This window comes from Callospermophilus lateralis, chromosome 5 (assembly GCF_048772815.1).
Source record: "Callospermophilus lateralis isolate mCalLat2 chromosome 5, mCalLat2.hap1, whole genome shotgun sequence".
NCBI lineage: Eukaryota > Metazoa > Chordata > Mammalia > Rodentia > Sciuridae > Callospermophilus > Callospermophilus lateralis.
Window position 1 is genome coordinate 94254959 of NC_135309.1, and position 19086 is coordinate 94274044.

Genomic DNA, 19086 nt, shown 5'->3' on the forward strand with positions numbered 1-19086 from the left:
TGATATTCACAGGTTTATTCAGATTGAATAGTTGATATTAAGAAACTTTTTAGGAACTTGGTCCTTCTTGTGAAGCTGCCCTCTGCTGGTCGGCTGCAGTACCACACCAGGGCCAATTACCTGAGAATTGGCTGCTTCTTCAGGGACTGGAAGCACAGCAGATTTTGCTTCCTGGAGAATTGTTGGCATTCCATAGACATTTCCACTGAGGAGCATCACAGTCACCAGCTGCAAGGTGATATTGGAGCCCAGTGACAGAAAGACCTAGAAACCAACAGCATCAATTACGTTTTTTAAGTTGTTAAGAAATGATTTTCGGAGTGATATAGTGAGCCTTTAGCACACTGCCTGAGGTTCCCTTAGTAGCAATTTCATCATTGTGTGACCTTAGTCTTAAAACAAACCTCCAGCGTTTAGAGTGTGAGGTGAGGAGTAGTCGTTGCATAGTATAAAAACTTGCAAAGGTTCCATGTGTACTCAAATAGTCTCAAAAAGAAATCAAGTAGCAATGTTGGTGAAGAAATAATGTGTCAAGGGAATGCAAAGAGCACACTGTTGCATATTATCAGGCCCTGAAACCCTATAAAATCCACTTCTTCCTCTTCATTAATTCATAAAGAATTAATGATATTTCCTCAAAATGGACAATGAATTAGTTATCTTGATCATTTGAATGTTGGATAAATAAAAATTACTAACATTATGTATTAAATTACCAGTGGACAAAATTTTAAAATCTAACAAAATAGGGGAAGTTCTGAACTTACAAACTGATGTTACACTAAAAGTATTTTTGAAACTTATAATACAATTTTACATAGAAATATTGTTATTGGTAATGGCTAACCCCAAGTTGTCCCATAACCTGAACTATTCCTAAAAAATTTTGTATCTTTGTTAAATATAAAAGCAACCACTTCTATGCAGTCTCTTCTTCTTTCAAAAATAATGAACTTAAACGTGTCATTTCCTCAAATGTACAAAGGGTACACCATAGCAGTTTCAAATGATGTGCAACCTAAGGGCAAAAGATGTTTCATTCTTTCCAAATGACATTTACTGAGCCAGGGGAGAGCTTAGTGATAGAGCACTCGCCTAACATTTGTTGGTTCAATGTCATACTGTGAAAAGAAATTACATAACTAAACATGAATTTTAGGTCAAATGTTAAGGAAACAAATCATAATATTAAACTTTAATCATGTGTACCCCACCTAGCTGGGTAGCTAGTGATAATTTATTCCCATTTTCTAAAGAATGAAGGATGAGGTGTCATCATAAGCACAGAGTCCCTGATGCCTTTCCTCTTAACTCTCTGTTCATGGGCCCATCCCAGACTTGTGTGATGCAGCAGTTCTTCAAGGTACAGGAATTAAACATTAAAATTGAACTGCAGTCACAGCAGATTTGAGGAACAGCTGGTCTACCCACAGAAGAGTGGTTAGATGAGTTTGAAAAGGAACTTGGAAGTTTTAGGCAGTGATCCTGTTCTTCAACATGGCCTTCCATATCCCTGATCCAAGACTACCTCGTCAGTGCTATTTTATATATTTCTCGTCACTCCTAATGCCATTTGGGCACAAACAGAAAGAATTTATAGTCCCATGATATCCTGTGCACATTTCCAACACTGTGCACCCACATACTTTTTTAATTGGTTGTTAATGAGCCTCTATTACACTCCACAAAAGGACCAGAATGACAGAAAAAGTGTCTCAATCATCTTTGTATCTGTTCTGTGTTCCATAAACACCAGCACAGAGATGAGTGCTCAAAAAATGACCCAACCACAAAGGTAAATCTCCTCCTTCATTCCCACTTAAGCCCTTTAAACCTAGACATGTTCCTTCAGTGAACCAGTGGTTCCTGCAGTCAGTGTGTGCCTCATCCAAGAACCCACTTCTTAGACAGGTGTGGTCCATGATCCAGGTCTTAAACCTACATCAAGAGTCTTAGCAGAAGCTTTCCTTGTTCAAAGACCCACTTGAAGTAGCCACATCACAACAGATTAAACATGTCATGGCCTTGGTTGTCTTCCCTTTGGTTGGCCTATCCTGACCTGTCTGAAATCCTAACTTTTACCCAGAAGTATGGAGCAAGAAGAATTATATACTCTGCACTATGTGCTGTGTAACTATATTGTGTAATAATATTCCAAACCTCAAAGAACAATGTGTTATATCTCGGATGGGAGGGAGGAAGTGAATCCTTAAAAAAATCCTGCCCTTGTTTTATAAGCATGTTGTATCTTGCCCCAAAAAGTTACTTTGAAAAACTAACTCACCAATATCTAATTATGTGCAATTTTATACCACACATTGTCAACTATAGGAGTGAAGAAGAAAGAATCCATGCATTTGAAATAGGTTAATGAAAGAAGTTATAGTAAGCAAATATAGCAAGCTTCTCAGTATGCATGAACTAGTAAATTTTATTTCTATTCTCGAAATTTAGAAACAATAAGAACAAACTAGGTTCAAAGAAGATTTTAAGAACACTATACATAATTCAAATGTGGTATTAGGAAATCTAAGTGTCTTCATAAACTATGCCATTATGCTGTCCAAGTAAAATGAAAGAAGAAATACTATCATTCAAAATGATCTAGGTACCACAAAAAGCTACCTAATAGCCAGGCAGATCAAGTGTCTTAGTCCATGTAATATATATCATATATTTTAGGTGAGTGCAACTTTCAACTGTACACATCAGTTAGCAAAATAATACAATAATCTTCTCTGTGGAAGGCTTGTTGGCAAATTAATGCAATATATAAAATGATACAAATTTATTCCTTAAAAAGTTAAAGAATGACCCCTAGTATTCATTAGCAGCTTATAATTTGACTATTCAGAATGTGATGCTATAAATGTGTTGGAGAATGTTTCCAGTTATGTAATTTAGGCACGATGTATTTTTGAAAATTTCTTCTAATTTGTAAAAGAGACTTAATACAATGATTTTCTGCTTAACTTAATTTCCCTCTCTTTTATCCAGTATTGCACTATTTTGGATATAGGATTTGGAGTTTAAAAATTTATAAATCAGGGCCATGTCCTTAAGTCAGTTTTCCAGAAAATTACAGGCTTGTAGTAATAATTATGAATCCCACGTCCCACAAACAAGCCTCCATTTTTATCTTGTATCAAACACCAAAAACAGTTAAAGACCTAGGTGCACAAAAGATCAAAAACTTACACAGTAAGCATGAATTAGTGTAATGGACTTGTTGCTTATTCTGAATGACCGCCTTTCTTCTATTGATTACAACTTTATATAAAATGGATGAAACAAATAAGAAGCTACATCATTTCTCTCTTGCTTTGTGTTTTGTGAAGTCTCTTTCCACCACCCTTTATTTGTTGCAAGTAAATCTCAAAACTTTCTGTTATTTTTAGGAATATAAAAGACCAGGCCTACATAAACTGAAACTCCAATCTCACATTCAATCCAAGCTCCCTGTTTATGATAGTTCTTGCTTGATTAGGATCTATAAAGAGAAAGAGGTCATACTATGATTTCAGTACTCTTCCAAACCTCAGCCCCAGGACCTTCCCATCAGTCATCTGACACTTCCAGGTTTGGGACAAGAGGAAGGCCTCTTTAAGACAGAGTGACAAAAACTTTGACTCTCTGCTATCCTCCTTTCTTGGCCAACACTGACAGCCACCACAGCTCCATGAAAATAGTGCCCTAATATTTAGGCTGTGATCATGTTTCAGCATGGCCTTCCATATCTCTGATTCAACTTCATGGCCTCCATTTGGGTGTTCCTCAAAGGCCTCAGAATTCCACTCCTCAGTGTTCCTCAGAAGAGACAACTTATTCTCTTGATGACTTTGTGATTCACCCCATTTTTCACAATGCACCCTACTGATTCTTCACATGGTAACTGCAATCTGGCTACCTTTTGGGCAGTCTTTCTTAATCATAAGAGAATTCAATTAAATAACTTCTCTCCTATCATAGAGAACAATGTGGTTTGCACCATCCTTGTGAGGATTAAGATAAACAGTCACTTAAATCACTTTCAAAGTTCAAAGACTGAGAAAGACTGCTGGGGTATCTACTTGACCCACAGAAAATGTAGGCCTTTTTATCGCTCTTTTTATGGCTCAAATGATGGCAGAGAGATGTGCTACTCTCTCTTTCTTAATCTCTCAAAAAAATTATACTGAGGGCTGGGGATATGGCTCACGCGGTACCGCGCTCGCCTGGCATGCGTTCGGCCCGGGTTTGATCCTCAGCACCACATAACAAAAAATAAAAGATATTGTGTCTGCTGAAAACTAAAAATTAAATATTAAAAAATCATACCGATTTCCAGACTTTCAAGGACTGAAGCAGGTATCATTTTCTATACTTAATGCAGGCCTTTCAAGTCCCAGAGAGCAAGAATAAGTCTCTCTCACTATACTATCCCGGAACTTTGTAAGTATTGAATAATCCCTGCTATTATCTAGACAAATATACTTAGTCATTTATAATCTACAAAAGCATTGTCCAATAATTACTATGCATTCCCTAAGGCCTTTTCATTGATATGTTTAAATGTCTAAGCAAGACTCATAAGTAATCATGAGGTAAGCAAAGACTCCCTAAAAGAATAATAAGGACATCACAAACCTGATTCTTTATTGGAACCATGTCAACTTTATATCTGGCACCATCTTGAACCACCAGCTGCATCTCTGCATTTTTAGTAGCAACTAGCTGTTCTTTATGATCAGATGATATTCGAAATCTAACAGCCACATCTCCAAATGTGCCAGCAAGCCTGGTGATATTAATTTGGACAGATCTAATAAGATCCTGTCCAATAAGTATTGACTGGTGATCTGGATACAAGGCAAATACTCCATGTGGATCATCATTTGCAGACACAGAGAACCATGTGATGCATTTTTCCACATCCAGTTCTGCTCCTCCCTCTACAGAAACTAGCTGTATCACACAGTCCTCCTCTATCTCAGGTATATCATCTGGCAGCAAATGAACATCAAAGCTTGCATCAGTCTCTCCATCAGCCATGGTGAAAAATCCATTTGTAGAAATAAAGTCACCAGTGATATCAAATTCACTACTTAATTCCCAGTAAATCTAAAATAAAAGGGAAAAATTCCAACAAAGTTAGATAATCCACTATATTAAACCAAATAAATTAAATATCCCTTTATAAATTACAAAAATAAATTTTGTTGTGCATCATTACATTCAAAGCCAAATCCTCTAAGTATATGTAAGTTTGTGTAGTATATGAATCACTGCAGGCCTTCATTGTAATTTGCAGAACATGATTTAAAATTCTCACTAATTGACCTGCTTCTAAAATAATAGAATATTTGGAAGAAAGAAAAGCAAGTTAACTAACTTTAGCACACCAATTCCATAATTACATTAATTAGTGAACCATATACGATATTTTAAGATAAAAATAAGTAGAAAATTTGATGATTCATATCAGAATTTGGTTTTGTTTATTTTAAATATAAAGGAAATATTTATAAATTATCAAGAATTTATCATTACTTCCCAAGCATTGTTGAACTCCAAACTATAAAAATTCAACTGAAGAAGTATCAGTTAATATTCATTACTGGAAGAGAGGTTAACTGTAGGCAGAAATTTCACAAAATATATTTTTCTAGCAAAGAAATGTCTGTCGTTGACCTTAGCCAAATACCAAGAGAACTTCCAAGTGAATCCTCAGTTTATATCAATAAACACAAATGCAACCCCTTAAAAAACACTTGCTAAATGGAGAAATCCTGTTGATAAATAAAGCCCTAAAGAATATAAAAAGTAATTTCTAAAAAAAATCAGGAGGCTTACACAGAAAAGGCTCCATATTTATAGCAAGAAATAAAATACAAAATAGTTTAGTCCTTCACAATGAAGCCTGAGAAAGGTCCTTCACACACTAACTGTAATCATATTGAATTTAGAAAGAAAACCAGATTTGATGAGATCTGGAGAGCCCAGAGGTGCTTAAATGAAGCCTCTCAATTTATCTCAAAAACCTAAGTAATTTTAGTTTTTCAAAAACTTTAAAGAAAAATGCAGGCTCTCTGTCCCTCTTGACCACATTCAATAGATAAATTGGTGTACTTGGAAAAATCAAATGAAAAATAATACCGTAATTTCTCCAAAGGTGCCCTTTACCCTTCTGACAAAGAAAGTGATGATCAGCGGTCCTTCCAAACCTGGTGGCTCCACATAAGTCTTCTTAGATAAAGACTCAGGAGCAAAATAAACAACTCCATTTGGATCACCAAACTTTTGTATCTAAATAAATAAATAAATAAAGACCATTAAGAGAGCAGAGTAAATAAACGACTATGATGAAATTATAGCATCCAACATATTAATGCACAAATAAGCCGAGAAAATAGAAGAAACATAGAAATAACATTTGACTATAATATGCTTGCCTACTTGATTTAAAAAAAGAGAGTAAACTACTATACTAACTGTTGTCTCACATGAATAGGTTTTTATTCCATAAAAATAATGGGAACAAGTATGCAGAAAATTATAATTTGCAAAACCTGAAAATGATATGAATTTGATACCTAATTTTTGCTTTATTCATCTTAATTTTCTAGCTATGGCATAAAGTGGACAGAGGCAAAAATGCCCTGTAATGCTTAATTTTATGCCTCAAACAGTAAGGACTACACCTCCAGTTGTTTGGTCAAACAACAGTCTGGATGTTGTCAAAAGATGTTCTATAGATATGATTAACCTTAAGGATCAGCTGACTCTAAATAAAGGAGATTAGCCTCTATAATGGGTGGCCTTATCCAGCCAACTGAAGAACTGAAAAGCAAACACTGAAGTTTCTTGCAGCAGAAGGAAATGGTGCCTCAAGACTGTAACTCAGGAACCTTGCTTGAGTTTGCAGCCTGCTGGCCTGCCCCACGAATTCCCACTCAAGACCCACAGACAGCCTCAGTTCTTTCCTGGGTCTCCTGCCTGCCAACTCCCATAATCACAGGAGTCAATTCCTTAAAATCTCTTTCTCTTTTGCAATCACTCTATGTGTATGTGTCCTACTGGTTCTCTTTCTTCAGAATACTATGACAGAAGTAGATTCCCAAACAAGAGTATTTTCCAAACAAAAAAAAAATCAAATCGGGCTCTCTCTCTACATTGTTTTCAGTAGCTTACTAATACTGGGCTACTTAATTCCCAGTAATTCTGGCCCTCATGACTAGGTGACTCATATCACATATATAGAATCCAGGTCTAATACAATACCAAATCATTGTGCTAATCAAACAAGTGCATTCTTCCTTCAAAAAACCTGATTTATAGCACATTAATAATTTTTCTTTATTTTGAAGACAAAGATGACATAACAAATACTTCCTCTGTAAAAGTGCCAAATATTCCCAAAACACCAAATTTTCTCAAAGATTGTAAAATAAGTATCACTCTATTAAAACTTTTTAAAAATTGCTAATAATCAGGCTATGTCATGAACAAACATAAAAATGAAAAGATTTGCTCTGTTGGAATTACTATGACTTCTTATGGCTTCATAATTTTCAATTCAACACAAGCATATTGAGTTTCAAACACTATAAATTTATTTGATAAATCTATTAAATCTGAAATTTTGTAGGTAAAGTCAGACTTACAGTTAATGTAATATCTTTAGCTCTGGAGTCTAAGTTAGCGTCTCCTTTCACAAGTTTAAGTTTAATTACAAAGGTCTTTTCAACTTCAATTTCTTCATGAGGATAGATTGCCAGAATTATGGTTCTCACTCCATCTTCTCCATCTCCAAAAAAGAAGGATCCGCTCACTGGGTCTGCAATGTCTCTGTTCTGTGGTGGTAAGGTTTCCTGAGAATTGGGTCCTACTATCTCCCAGTTTACCTGCAAAATGTTTTGCTTTTTATTTTTTAATAGAGAAGATCAGTTTTAACCAAAGGATTATTGCAGTATATGTAGTATTAGAAAAAAACTAACATACATATATTATAAAACTATTATAGGATAAATCCAGAGAATTCCTACTTCATCAGCTTATTTTTTAATAAAACAATGGCATTTGCAAATATAACCTGCATGTCTATGTAGTTAAATTCCTATTGTAAAATGAACAGAAATCTTCATAAATTGTTATAAGTAACAAATTTTCACATTATAATAAACGTATTTTTAAATTTCAATAATTCCAAATTTCATATTTTTCATATCAACTATGAAGGAAAAAAAAAAACAGGGCACTTGTTCTTGCTTGTCACTTGATCTTTTAGCAGCACTACATGCTATCTTTCTTGGCTTGTATGGTACTTACAGGGCACATGCCTTCCTGGTTTTCTTCCACCTTTACTTTCAGTCTTCTTTGCTGGCTCTCTGCTCTGAATGCTAAATTCCAGAAGCCCAGGGCTCAGCTACATACTTTCCACATCACTATCTACACTCTTTGGTCTCACGGTTTCAAACAACTCTCTGAGTGTCAGTGTATTCCCACTCTGCCGCAGCCCTGACCACACACTGTGCATGCACTCACACACTCCCCTGCCTACTTGACTCCTCCACCGGCATGTCAACTAGTATCTCAAATTAACATGGCAAAACAGAACTCCTGATTCACCCCCAAACTTCTGAATATTAGAAAACAGTACTATTTAGCCAATTGTTCAAACTAAAATTGTAGAAGGTATCCTTGATTCCTCTCTTTCTCTCAACCTCCAATTTGAACCCAGTGAATTTTCCTCCAAAACACACTCAATGTCTATTCACTGATCATCTCTTTCCACCACCATTTCTGCAGAGGGCAATAGCTTCCTAACTTAATCCCTGCTGTTTCTACACTGCTCCAATGGCAAACCACTTTTCTAACAGAAGTCAGGGTGAGATGCTTTCGATGACAATCCATGACATTATTCCCTTTCTTAAGTCTCTGTAATAGCATCCTATTTTCACCTAGAATTGATATTTCACCTGGAAAAGGAGGTTCTATGTGATTAAGAACCTATTGAGCCCTCTGATCTATCTTGTACTCTTCTACCATCGCTTGCAAGCCCTGACCACTGGGACCTCTCCTACCTCGTGTCAGGCTATGTCTCTGCAGGACTCCCACATTCTCAACCCTCTAACAATTACATGCCCTCAGCCTTCAGCTTCAACATCATATCCTCAACATCCAACTGAAGGTAGCCAGCAGCCAGGCGTGGTGGAACAAGCCTGTGATCCCAGCTAGTTAGGAGGCTGAAGAGGAGGTTTGCAAGTTCAAGACCAAAATCTTAGCAAAATCCATCTCAAAATGAAAAATAATAGAGGGCTCAGGTAAAGTTCAGTGATAGAGTGTCCTAAGTTCAGCCTCCAGTGTCACACAAAAAAGAACAGTAGACAGCAAGTCATTCACAATTGTATCTCCCAATATAAACAGAGCCTTAATTGTCATCAGATAATGTGTTTTTACTAATTTTATTACTGTTTAATAATGTTTTCTAAAGTGAGCACTCTGTAAGAACACATAAGAGATCTGTCTAATTCACAAATATGTTCTTAGTACTTAAAACAGGTCAGCACATAGAAATCTCCCAATAAATATTTGTTGAAGCTGGGCATAGTAGCACATGCCTATAATCCCAGTGGCTCTTAAGAGGCTGGGCAGGAGGATCACGAGTTCAAAGACAACCTCAGCAACTTAGCAAGGCACTAAGCAACTCAATGAGACACTGTCTCTAAATAAAACACACGCAAAAGGTCTGAGGATGTGGTTCAGTGGTGGTTCAGTGCCCCAGGGTTCAATCCCTGGTACAAAAAAAAAAAAAAAAAAAAACATAAAAATAAAAAAAAAAATATTTGTTGAAGTGATTAATTTAAACAGCATCATTAACTTGCTCTCAAGAATTCCCTGAGGATAGATGTATGTCCAGTACACTTTTATGTACTTCATCTTATCCAGAAACCATTTTACCCATACATACAAGGTAATTAATAAATACTATTTATTGATTGTGAATGAGCATATATATTTAGAGAAGAAAATCCAAAATCAAATACAGTCTATAAAAAATTATTTTTAAAACCAAAAAAAGAATAACTCTACCTGAATCTCTCCTAAGAGTCTTCCAGTTCTTTCGAGGACCAAGGATAAAATCATTGTGGAATTGGGGTTAGGAACAGAAATTTTGCTTTGATTGAGAAATCTTATAGTGCTAAATGGAGATTCACTCTTGGTGATGGTGATTCTGCTCACTAGGTGGCGCCCAAGGATCGCTCCACCAGTAGCTCCAGTGAGAAGAATTTCAAAAGGCTCCTCAAATTCACTGCATAGCAAGAAGGAGCAATTCTGAGTCTAAACATATTAAAATGCTTGTAAAATCCAAATAACTAGTCATTTTCCAAATTGATCATACATATTCAAGGCACAGTAGTCACACACCAAATGGAAGAAGAGGGTGCTTAACTGAAAGCATGAATGATCAGCATCAATATTATATAACCTAGGACAGTTATTAGACTTTCCTCCTCTCTTTTCAGTTGCTTAAGGCTTAAGGCAGTGCACTGAAGGATGTTTCCACATTCTGATTAGAGTTTTTAAGTCTACAGGAATAGAAATTATCTCTTCTATTTGAAAGAAAATGACATACACAACTATGGTGTTTCCAAGACCCCTTTCCCTATGCCCAGTATCCCCCAAAGTCTTTCATCTGCTCTTTCTCAATGGGCACATGTACTATGGGTGCATGTTAGAGTCAGATCTCAACATCATGTTTTATGTGGGCCCACACTGTTTCCTGGATTACCAACCTTTCACTGCCATCAGTGATGGAGACATTTATAAAACTTAAGTTCTGTCCATGCTGAAAGGTGACTGAACTGCTGTGCAGCATATAACTGACGCCCCCTGGAACAGCAGAGGAGCTCTGAGAGATGACATCAGCAGTCACAATGCCATAAGTTCCATGCAATCTCACCACTGGGATTGCAATTGCTCGGACATCCTCCTCCACTGTAAGGGGAACTGGGAGTTAACTGGTACACTGGACAAAGCAACCAACTTTTATACGATTCAGACAAATTAAACTAGGTAACTAAACATGATATGACAAGGCAAGAACTTGGTTTTTTGGTAATTCATTTATCACTTTAAAAACGATTAGTGTAAATTTCATGACTCATTTTTTGGGGAATAATGTAGTTCACTAGATGTTGAAAGTTATAGTGAACAGTAAAGGTTAGAATCCAAACAACCTATTTAATCATTAGCATAGGCATTCCTTCTCTGTGTACCACGTACAAACATAAAGACTTGGTTTATAAGACAACGTTAGCTGGACTTAAGAAACTTCAAATTTATATATGGATTACAAATTTATATATGGATTACTTCTATATAGTTTGTTGAAAGATAATAATATAAATAAATAAAATGTATGCTACTTATATGAATATTTTAAAAATCTACATAAAAAATTCTGTTATGGTTTCAGGTCCTTTAAAATATACTGTGAATATGAAAATGCAACCTCAATGCTTGATTTCAATTTAAAAATTAATTTTAAAATCTTTATTTCTACTTGAGCTGTACTAACCTCAATATATTAAAATATTATTTCATAGAGTTCACATATCTAGGGCTAAATAAGACTGCACTTACATAAAAACTATATATAAAGAGGCATTACCCATGATTCCCCAAAAGAGAGTGAATCAAAATTAGGAAACGGAAAAAAATAGTCAAAATCCTATTTCTTCCTTCATGCAAAAATTCAGAAATAGTACTATCTTGTTCAGAAAAGTTCAGAAAATAGTACTATCTTGCATGATTTACCCATAAGAGTCATTATTAACCAATTCCTCAAATGATTTTTTGATGAACTTTAAAAATGTCCAGATAACCAAAGAATTTTGACAGAAGCAATGCAGCCAATAAATTACTTGCCCAAGCAAGATAACATGTTAATCTTTCAGGTTAAATAGCATTTTTATTTGTTCTTTTTAGGTATACATGACAGTAGAGTGTATTTTGACATGTTATACATACACGGAGTATAACTTATTCTAATTAGGATCCCATTTTTGTGGTTGTACATGATGTGGAGTTTCACTGGTCATGTCTTCATATATGAATATAAGAAAATTATGTCTGATTCATTCTACTGTCTTTCCTATTACCATTTCCCCTCCCTTCCCGTCATTCCCCTTATATTCTTCCTTTGAATAAAACCATTTCCTAGAAAGGGAGCTTTCTCTTTCTGCCTAGAAAGGGATATAGCCATAATTCTCTGTACTCTGCTTCTATAGAAGGGAACGTCTACAAAGGGAAACTGATACTCAAACTATTTCCAGAAATAGGATCAAGATCCAGACACTACCTCCATCTGCACCAATAACAAAGTCATTTCAAAGGTAATTATTCACTAAAAAGTGAATATTCACTAATTTCTTATGACATAGGAAATTAAATAATTTAGAGAAGTTTTCATTAAAATGTGTAAAACAGAAACATTTTAATAATCCTAAGGTTAAGTATAATTTTTTCTACAATTATTTGTTTTTAACCATTTGGCTTTGCCATATACAGAATGGTTCAAGACTTCATATTGATAATTAAAAACATTTTCAAAATTAGTAAATATAAAAATATAAAGATATATATGTGTGCACACACACATACACACCAAACCATGAAAATTTTACATATGCAAATTCAAACTGAATACTATGTTCAGGTACTTTCTAATTGAGAAGATGGTGGAAAACATACAAGTAAGCCACTTGGACTTACCTTTGAAAGTAGTATACTTTGGGTCAAATTCAATGATTCCCTCTGCATTATCATTTTTCATTATTATGATTCGAACAACAGAGGTGTTTCCTATTTCAGGAGGTTGATCTATCTGAAGTCCATTTTCTTGGATGGTAAAATCATATCCTCTTTGGAAAGTCATAAAAAATAAAATTTTAAAACACAAAAAATAAATAACAAATACATAATTGCTTAGCATAAATTGAAAGATCCTTTGGGATCTTTTAGCTCCTGTAACTTAGCTCTATTAAGTATTGTAATACTTTTAAGAATACTCAACACTAAGGTACTCCTTTTTTTTTTAAATGATGTTTTGAAAAGATTTCTGTGCTTCTCCCAATTATTGGCATCTTCATGAAACCAAAACTAATATAAAATCACTAAACTTGGGCAATGTGAACATAGTAAATCTAGTAGGAAATTTGGAAGCAACTGAAATAAAACAACCCTCTGGAGATCACTTCTGAGCACATGTATAGTAATGAGCCGTGGGCACTCAGAGAGTAAACCAGGTAGGGGTGAGATTTACATTGCTAGGTTAAGAGGGTTGCTTTAAAGATATAAGGAGTATCTTTTCATTAATTAAATTTCAAGCTAAGCCATCAAGATTTAAGAAAATATTTTAATGAAATTATAATTCCTCTATATTGAGGGCAGTTTACATGTATAATAACATTTCTACAAAAGACATTTTTTAAGATAGATGTTATTCCCATGGAACAAGCTTTGACTTACAGGGCTTTATGACACTCCATTTTCTAAAGATAAAAAAATGACAATGAATGATTTTAGTCCTTACAATTCTCAAATTCTGTTTACCTGATATTTATAACCTACCTTGTACTAAAAGTTGAAAAGTGGTAAATAAATATTTTATATTAGGCAAAATCGGAAAACTGAGGATTAAAATATTAAATGATAATAGTAACTATTATCAGTTCTCTGAGATGGGTTGTAAATTAGCTGATTACCATACACTAGTATCAAAGCAGTAGTAATTCTAGTGATCAGGCAACAAGGAAAAAACACTGTGTTATACTTCTTTTCTTTTTTTTTTTTTCAGATCAAAGAAGTCCAGAAATTTATCTGGAAGGACACACTTTTTTCCCAGAATTAAACTTAAGTAGAAACTACTTTTGTAAAAAGAATAGCCAAGAAGGCAAAAATCTTTAAGTCCCCTATAATCAATCAATAACACAAATATGATCTCACATTTAATTAGCTATTTCTTCCAAAATGAATTTATTCAATTCAAGGGATGACCAGTTTGACTTTTAACATATTTAATATGTGTAGAAATTCATTCCCATTGCCAGTCACCAAATCATTTCTGGGAAATTAAAGATTTGAAGTATAAGTAAACATAAAACGTTTTTACCCCAGCTGAGATGATGTACCCTCTACTTAAGTCACTGAGAGAGAAATATTTTAGTTTAAAAAGTTTTTAAAGCACAAAATTATGTAACAAATGTAAAACTATTTTCATATACAAGAAAAATTTGTTCCAGATTCCTATAAACACAAAAGCTATTCTAGTGGAAGGACCCCCTTTTGTGTCCTTTGTAAGCTGTGCAGAGGAGAGGAGCTGGCAAGGCTGCTGAACCTGTGAGCTGTTCAACCATGGGTACTCAAGTATGTGCTAAGGGTGTTTTCCATCTTGTCAACTGAGCCAGCTCCATGAAAACAGAGAATGAAAAAGACTCATGATGGTTAAATTTTCATCTTCACTAAAACCTTAGTGCACATTAATGGCCAACCATCTTCCACTCAAAAATTTCCCCACTTTAAAACTGATGTTGGGCACCACCCATAAGAAAACAATATAATATAGCTTTCAGATACACAATGGAAGATGCCCCTCCCTCTAGTTCTTTCTCAGGTACAGAAACAGCAGGAAGCAAATTCTGCCACCCCAGCAGACCTGTGACCTAGAGAACAGTTAGGATCTCTCCTCACCAAATTACTAGACACAGGTCATGCTCATTCCCTACCTGTTCTGAGTGAATTCACAGACCAGAGCCACATACTCTGTATATTCAAGAGAAAAATTAAAATTTCAGAAAAGTGCAAATAATAACACCTAGTCTTTTTCGTAATTTCCCTTCTATGAGCTGTTGGAACAACACATAGGTCGAAAACCAGCAAGAAAAGAACAGTTGTACACCTCAGTATTGGTGTCTACACATGTAGCTTTATTCATTCTCTCTCCCTCTTTTTTTACTCATTTCCTGTTCTCCTTTACCTTCCCTGGAGTTCCACCTTTAGAATTGCTACAGAAAATTCTTCAGGGCCTTCAGGATGGTCGTCATCAAGGATTTCAACAAGCAGACTCTTCGCCGTCTCTCTGGCTTCAAAGAGGAGCTCCCCTGATGCAGAAACAAAATCTGAGCCAGCATCTGCTGTCCCACTCACAGTCTTGAACCAGAGTCTCACCAGGCCAAAATATCCACCCAAACGGATGACTGTGACATTAACCTAGGCAAAAAGCATTTTCTCATTTGATTTGGATGTCTAATCTACCAGACAACATTATCTCTAATTAAAGACTATTTACCAGGATTATGTCAAAATTAAACATGAATTTATAAAGTATATGTTATATGTTAAAATAATGTTAAGAGCAATTTAATGTGCTTATGAAAAACTTTAGAATACAACAAGGGAATACTTTTAAAGAGCATTCACAACATCAAAAACAAAAACAATATTAATATTTTTAAGTAAGTCACACCATACCCCCAGTGCTTCCTCTGACACTCGAAGCTGGTCCTGTGAAAAGGAAAATCGGCCATAGGGAAAGTCACTGGCCACCACAGTGATGTTGGCCGTGCTTCTGGAGTCACTCAACACTCCTCCCTCGCTGACTTCAGTGAGCTGAAACTCATAGAAAGACTTTTCCTCAGGAATATTATCATTCAAAGCCTAGAGAAGGATGAAAACAATCATTAACAGTAAAATCTGTAAAACTTAAAAATTCCTTTTACATAAAAAGCAGCAACAAATTCTGCAATATTACCATCCTCCTCATGGCCCACCCCAACACCACACACACACACACATACACACACACAGTGAAGGGCATAATAAGCCAGCAACATTGATACCTGTATCACTACAATGGCTGCAGACTGTCCATCTCGCATTGTCAGTTTTCCTGACGTTTGAGCAAACACCCCCACAGAAGGAGGGATGATTCTCCAGAACACTGTGACCTCCCCCCAGATCGCTGGGCCGCGAACAAGGCTACAACAATACACAAATGTATATTCAATACATTTTGATGGCTGGTACTTTTCCTAAAAGTTTACTGAATCTTTCAACAGTAATCAATTTTCATTTATTTCAAGAACTTAATACTTTTAACTAAACTCGTCTATCAATTATAAACTGCAAGGAAGTACTTAGAAAATACTGAGCTAGTGTAGTGTCAACGTATGACAAGCATATTGGCAAAAACTGAACATTAATAGTGGGAGGTTTAGGGAATAAAAAGAAGTTGTTATAGATTTTTAATACATAGGGCATAAAACATGAATAGCCTAACAAACTTCTCCAAAGAATAATAAACACTTCATACATGTGCATGCTAATGGAAAAGGATAAAGAATCATCTTTGGATAACTATCACAAAGATAAAATATTGAGTCAAATCTGGCCACTTCATTGATGGCTGCCACCTCTATTCCTCATGAGAAAATTTGAGAGAAACAGACATTCCTATGATCATACCAATTTAGTTATATGATAAGTCCTGACATTGTAACACTTAGAATCAAAATCTTTGATCTTGATGCTTTTTTAAAAGATGGTTTCCAGCTAAGGCATACATACTAACAAAGATGGAATATATCTCCTATATTGCACAGTTAGCTACAGAATAGGGCTGAAAGCATGGACTTTTGATCTCAATGCCAGGAGCTTTCCTTGGTGTAGGTTATGCAAATCATCCATTAGTCTGAAACCTTTTTGGGATCTAATTTCTATTTCAGTCTAAAAGGTGCAGCATTTCCAAATGATGCTACCTCTATGTAAAATCATGATGCATGAACACTGTGTATGCACTAAGAATGGTGTACTATGACTAATCCTTTAAACAATGTCATCACCCCATAGAAGCAAAGAAAAATCTTGAAGCTCTTACCTGATGATAGCAGTACCATTATATTTAGCTGAAGGCTCCCCAATGAGGACATGCCTAGATGATGGAGCTATCCCAACTTCTCCTGGCGCTCCCCTTTCTCCCAAAATGATTATTGATGCACTACCTAAGTTGATGATGACACATAACACAAAAGGATAACTACCCAAAATACATACAGTAATGCTAGAATTTTCCTGACCACAGAATTTGCTTTTTGTCACAGACCCATGAATAGGATGGAGTTTTGATAGCAAAAAAGACATGTAACAATACAAAGTTTTTATAATTAAACTCTGGGCCATTTTTTACTGTGATTATTGTTGATAGAACACACAACAAAAATTTTCTTGAAACATTCTCTACTGATCCAAGCAACAAGTCATCACAGGAACCATATGATGCCTGTTTCTGAAGTGTCAAAATATGTAGTTTCTAGTTTCAGATGAAAACAGGTATACTCTACATATCAAACATAATGTGTTGGTTTAAAATAATGTTGTATTATAAACATAATATGTTTCCAAAATTTAGGAAATCAAAAACCATTATTAATATTTCAAATAAATAATTCCAAACTTACATAAGACAAGCACATCAGAGCACATACAGAGCATGCATGAGGCCCTGGGCTTCATTCCGAGGAAGGGAAGGGAAGGGAAGGAAAGGGAAGGGAAGGGGAGGGGAAGGGAGGGGAGGGGAGGGGAGGGGAGGGGAGGGAAGGGAAAGGAAGGGGAGGGGAGGGGAGAGAAGGGAAGGGAGAAAGAAAACATGCACATGACAAAAATGGGTTACATTGAGCATGTTGTTCTGAAACCTATTTTATTACCATAACAATTACCCATGTAATTGTTATTGTTTTCAATGTAATTGTTTCTCTGCCACATCATTTTAAATGATTGCATACTATTCTGCCACATTTAACCAGTCTCCTAATATCACATTATTTAGGAAGCTACCATAATTAATTTTATAATGTTGCTTCATAAAAAATTTTTTATTTAAAAAGTCACAGCTGAGCAGTATGAAATCTGACCTATGTCTTACCAACATGGGGTATTATAATGTTAATTTAAAAATGTATTTACCTTGAGTACATCTTTATGTTTTAGCAAAATTTTAGGAATTAGAAAACCTAACATTGCCTATCTCTGTAACTACTAATTATCTGCTTTAATCTACTTTTTAATTTCCAAAATTTTTCTTACCTTTTGCTGGAGATATTTCTACCTCATCAATTGGTAACAGCTGAATTGTATAATGCCTGTCCTTTTCCAACACGGTGTCTTGCAGTGCATGCAATACAATGGTCTTCTGAGACTCCATCTATACCAAATGAGAAGAACAATAAATCTTCCAGATTGACCGAAGTCAAACTTTGAGTGTTTTTATTAGCAGAATAAGGTTTATGTGCATAATCACTTTTTCAGTCCTTTCTGTCGTCCAGAATAAGGGTTGCATCTAGGGAGAATTACTATACAAAAAAAGTCAACTCTGATTATAAATTCGATTTATGCTCTTAATAGGAAAAATTTTTAAAAATTAACTCATCTCCTAAATTTACTGAAAAATTTCAATACTGGGGTTCAATCTTTTAGAGGACAAATGGTTACATCGTAATGTAAACTGTAAAAAGTCACATATTTAATATCTGTAAGGGGAGTTGGCTCCATTCAAGAAGAAAACCAAGCAATGGATGACCTGAGATTATAGTCACAGCTGCAATCAATAGGCTAGAGATAGGCTGTAGTTAATTATCACTGACATCCTTCTCATGACCTGTTTTGTCAATGTTGAGTTATCTCTGGCAACTTCCTGGTTAACAATAGTACCAGAGGCAGCAATACAGGAGCCTAATTCATAAGGAAAATCTAGTGCTTCCACCCAGGAACCTGGAATTTTATATACACATTTCAGTTTTTTTTTAATCATCACCTTTCAGATTTTGTTTTCCTTTGTTCGTATATGTTCCATTTGTTTCTTGCTGAATGCATCCTGTTTTCTTATACTTTTTTCCCCTTGCTGTTAAAACCCAGGAATGCTATTTGTTTGTTTGTTTGTTTTTGAGATGAGATCTCAAGGTCTTGCTATGTTGCCCAGTCTAGTCTTGAACTCCTGGGTTCAACAGAACTTTCCACCTCAGCTTCCCAAATAGATGGAACTACCTATGC

At 35.3% G+C, this 19086-nt stretch overlaps 1 protein-coding gene across 1 annotated transcript in view; it reads right to left on the minus strand.

The window, feature by feature from the left end:
- Window positions 1-19086, minus strand: part of Adgrv1 (adhesion G protein-coupled receptor V1) — a 522757-nt gene that overhangs the window by 358551 nt on the left and 145120 nt on the right. The window contains exons 59-70 of the mRNA XM_076857025.2: window positions 18124-18241; window positions 16919-17042; window positions 15882-16020; window positions 15514-15699; window positions 15020-15252; window positions 12757-12905; window positions 10776-10977; window positions 10072-10291; window positions 7644-7883; window positions 6136-6285; window positions 4627-5100; window positions 121-264 (exon numbers count right to left, since the gene is read on the minus strand). Coding sequence (XP_076713140.2) covers window positions 121-264; window positions 4627-5100; window positions 6136-6285; window positions 7644-7883; window positions 10072-10291; window positions 10776-10977; window positions 12757-12905; window positions 15020-15252; window positions 15514-15699; window positions 15882-16020; window positions 16919-17042; window positions 18124-18241 — 2379 coding nt within the window. The remainder of the gene's footprint in view (window positions 1-120; window positions 265-4626; window positions 5101-6135; window positions 6286-7643; window positions 7884-10071; window positions 10292-10775; window positions 10978-12756; window positions 12906-15019; window positions 15253-15513; window positions 15700-15881; window positions 16021-16918; window positions 17043-18123; window positions 18242-19086) is intronic.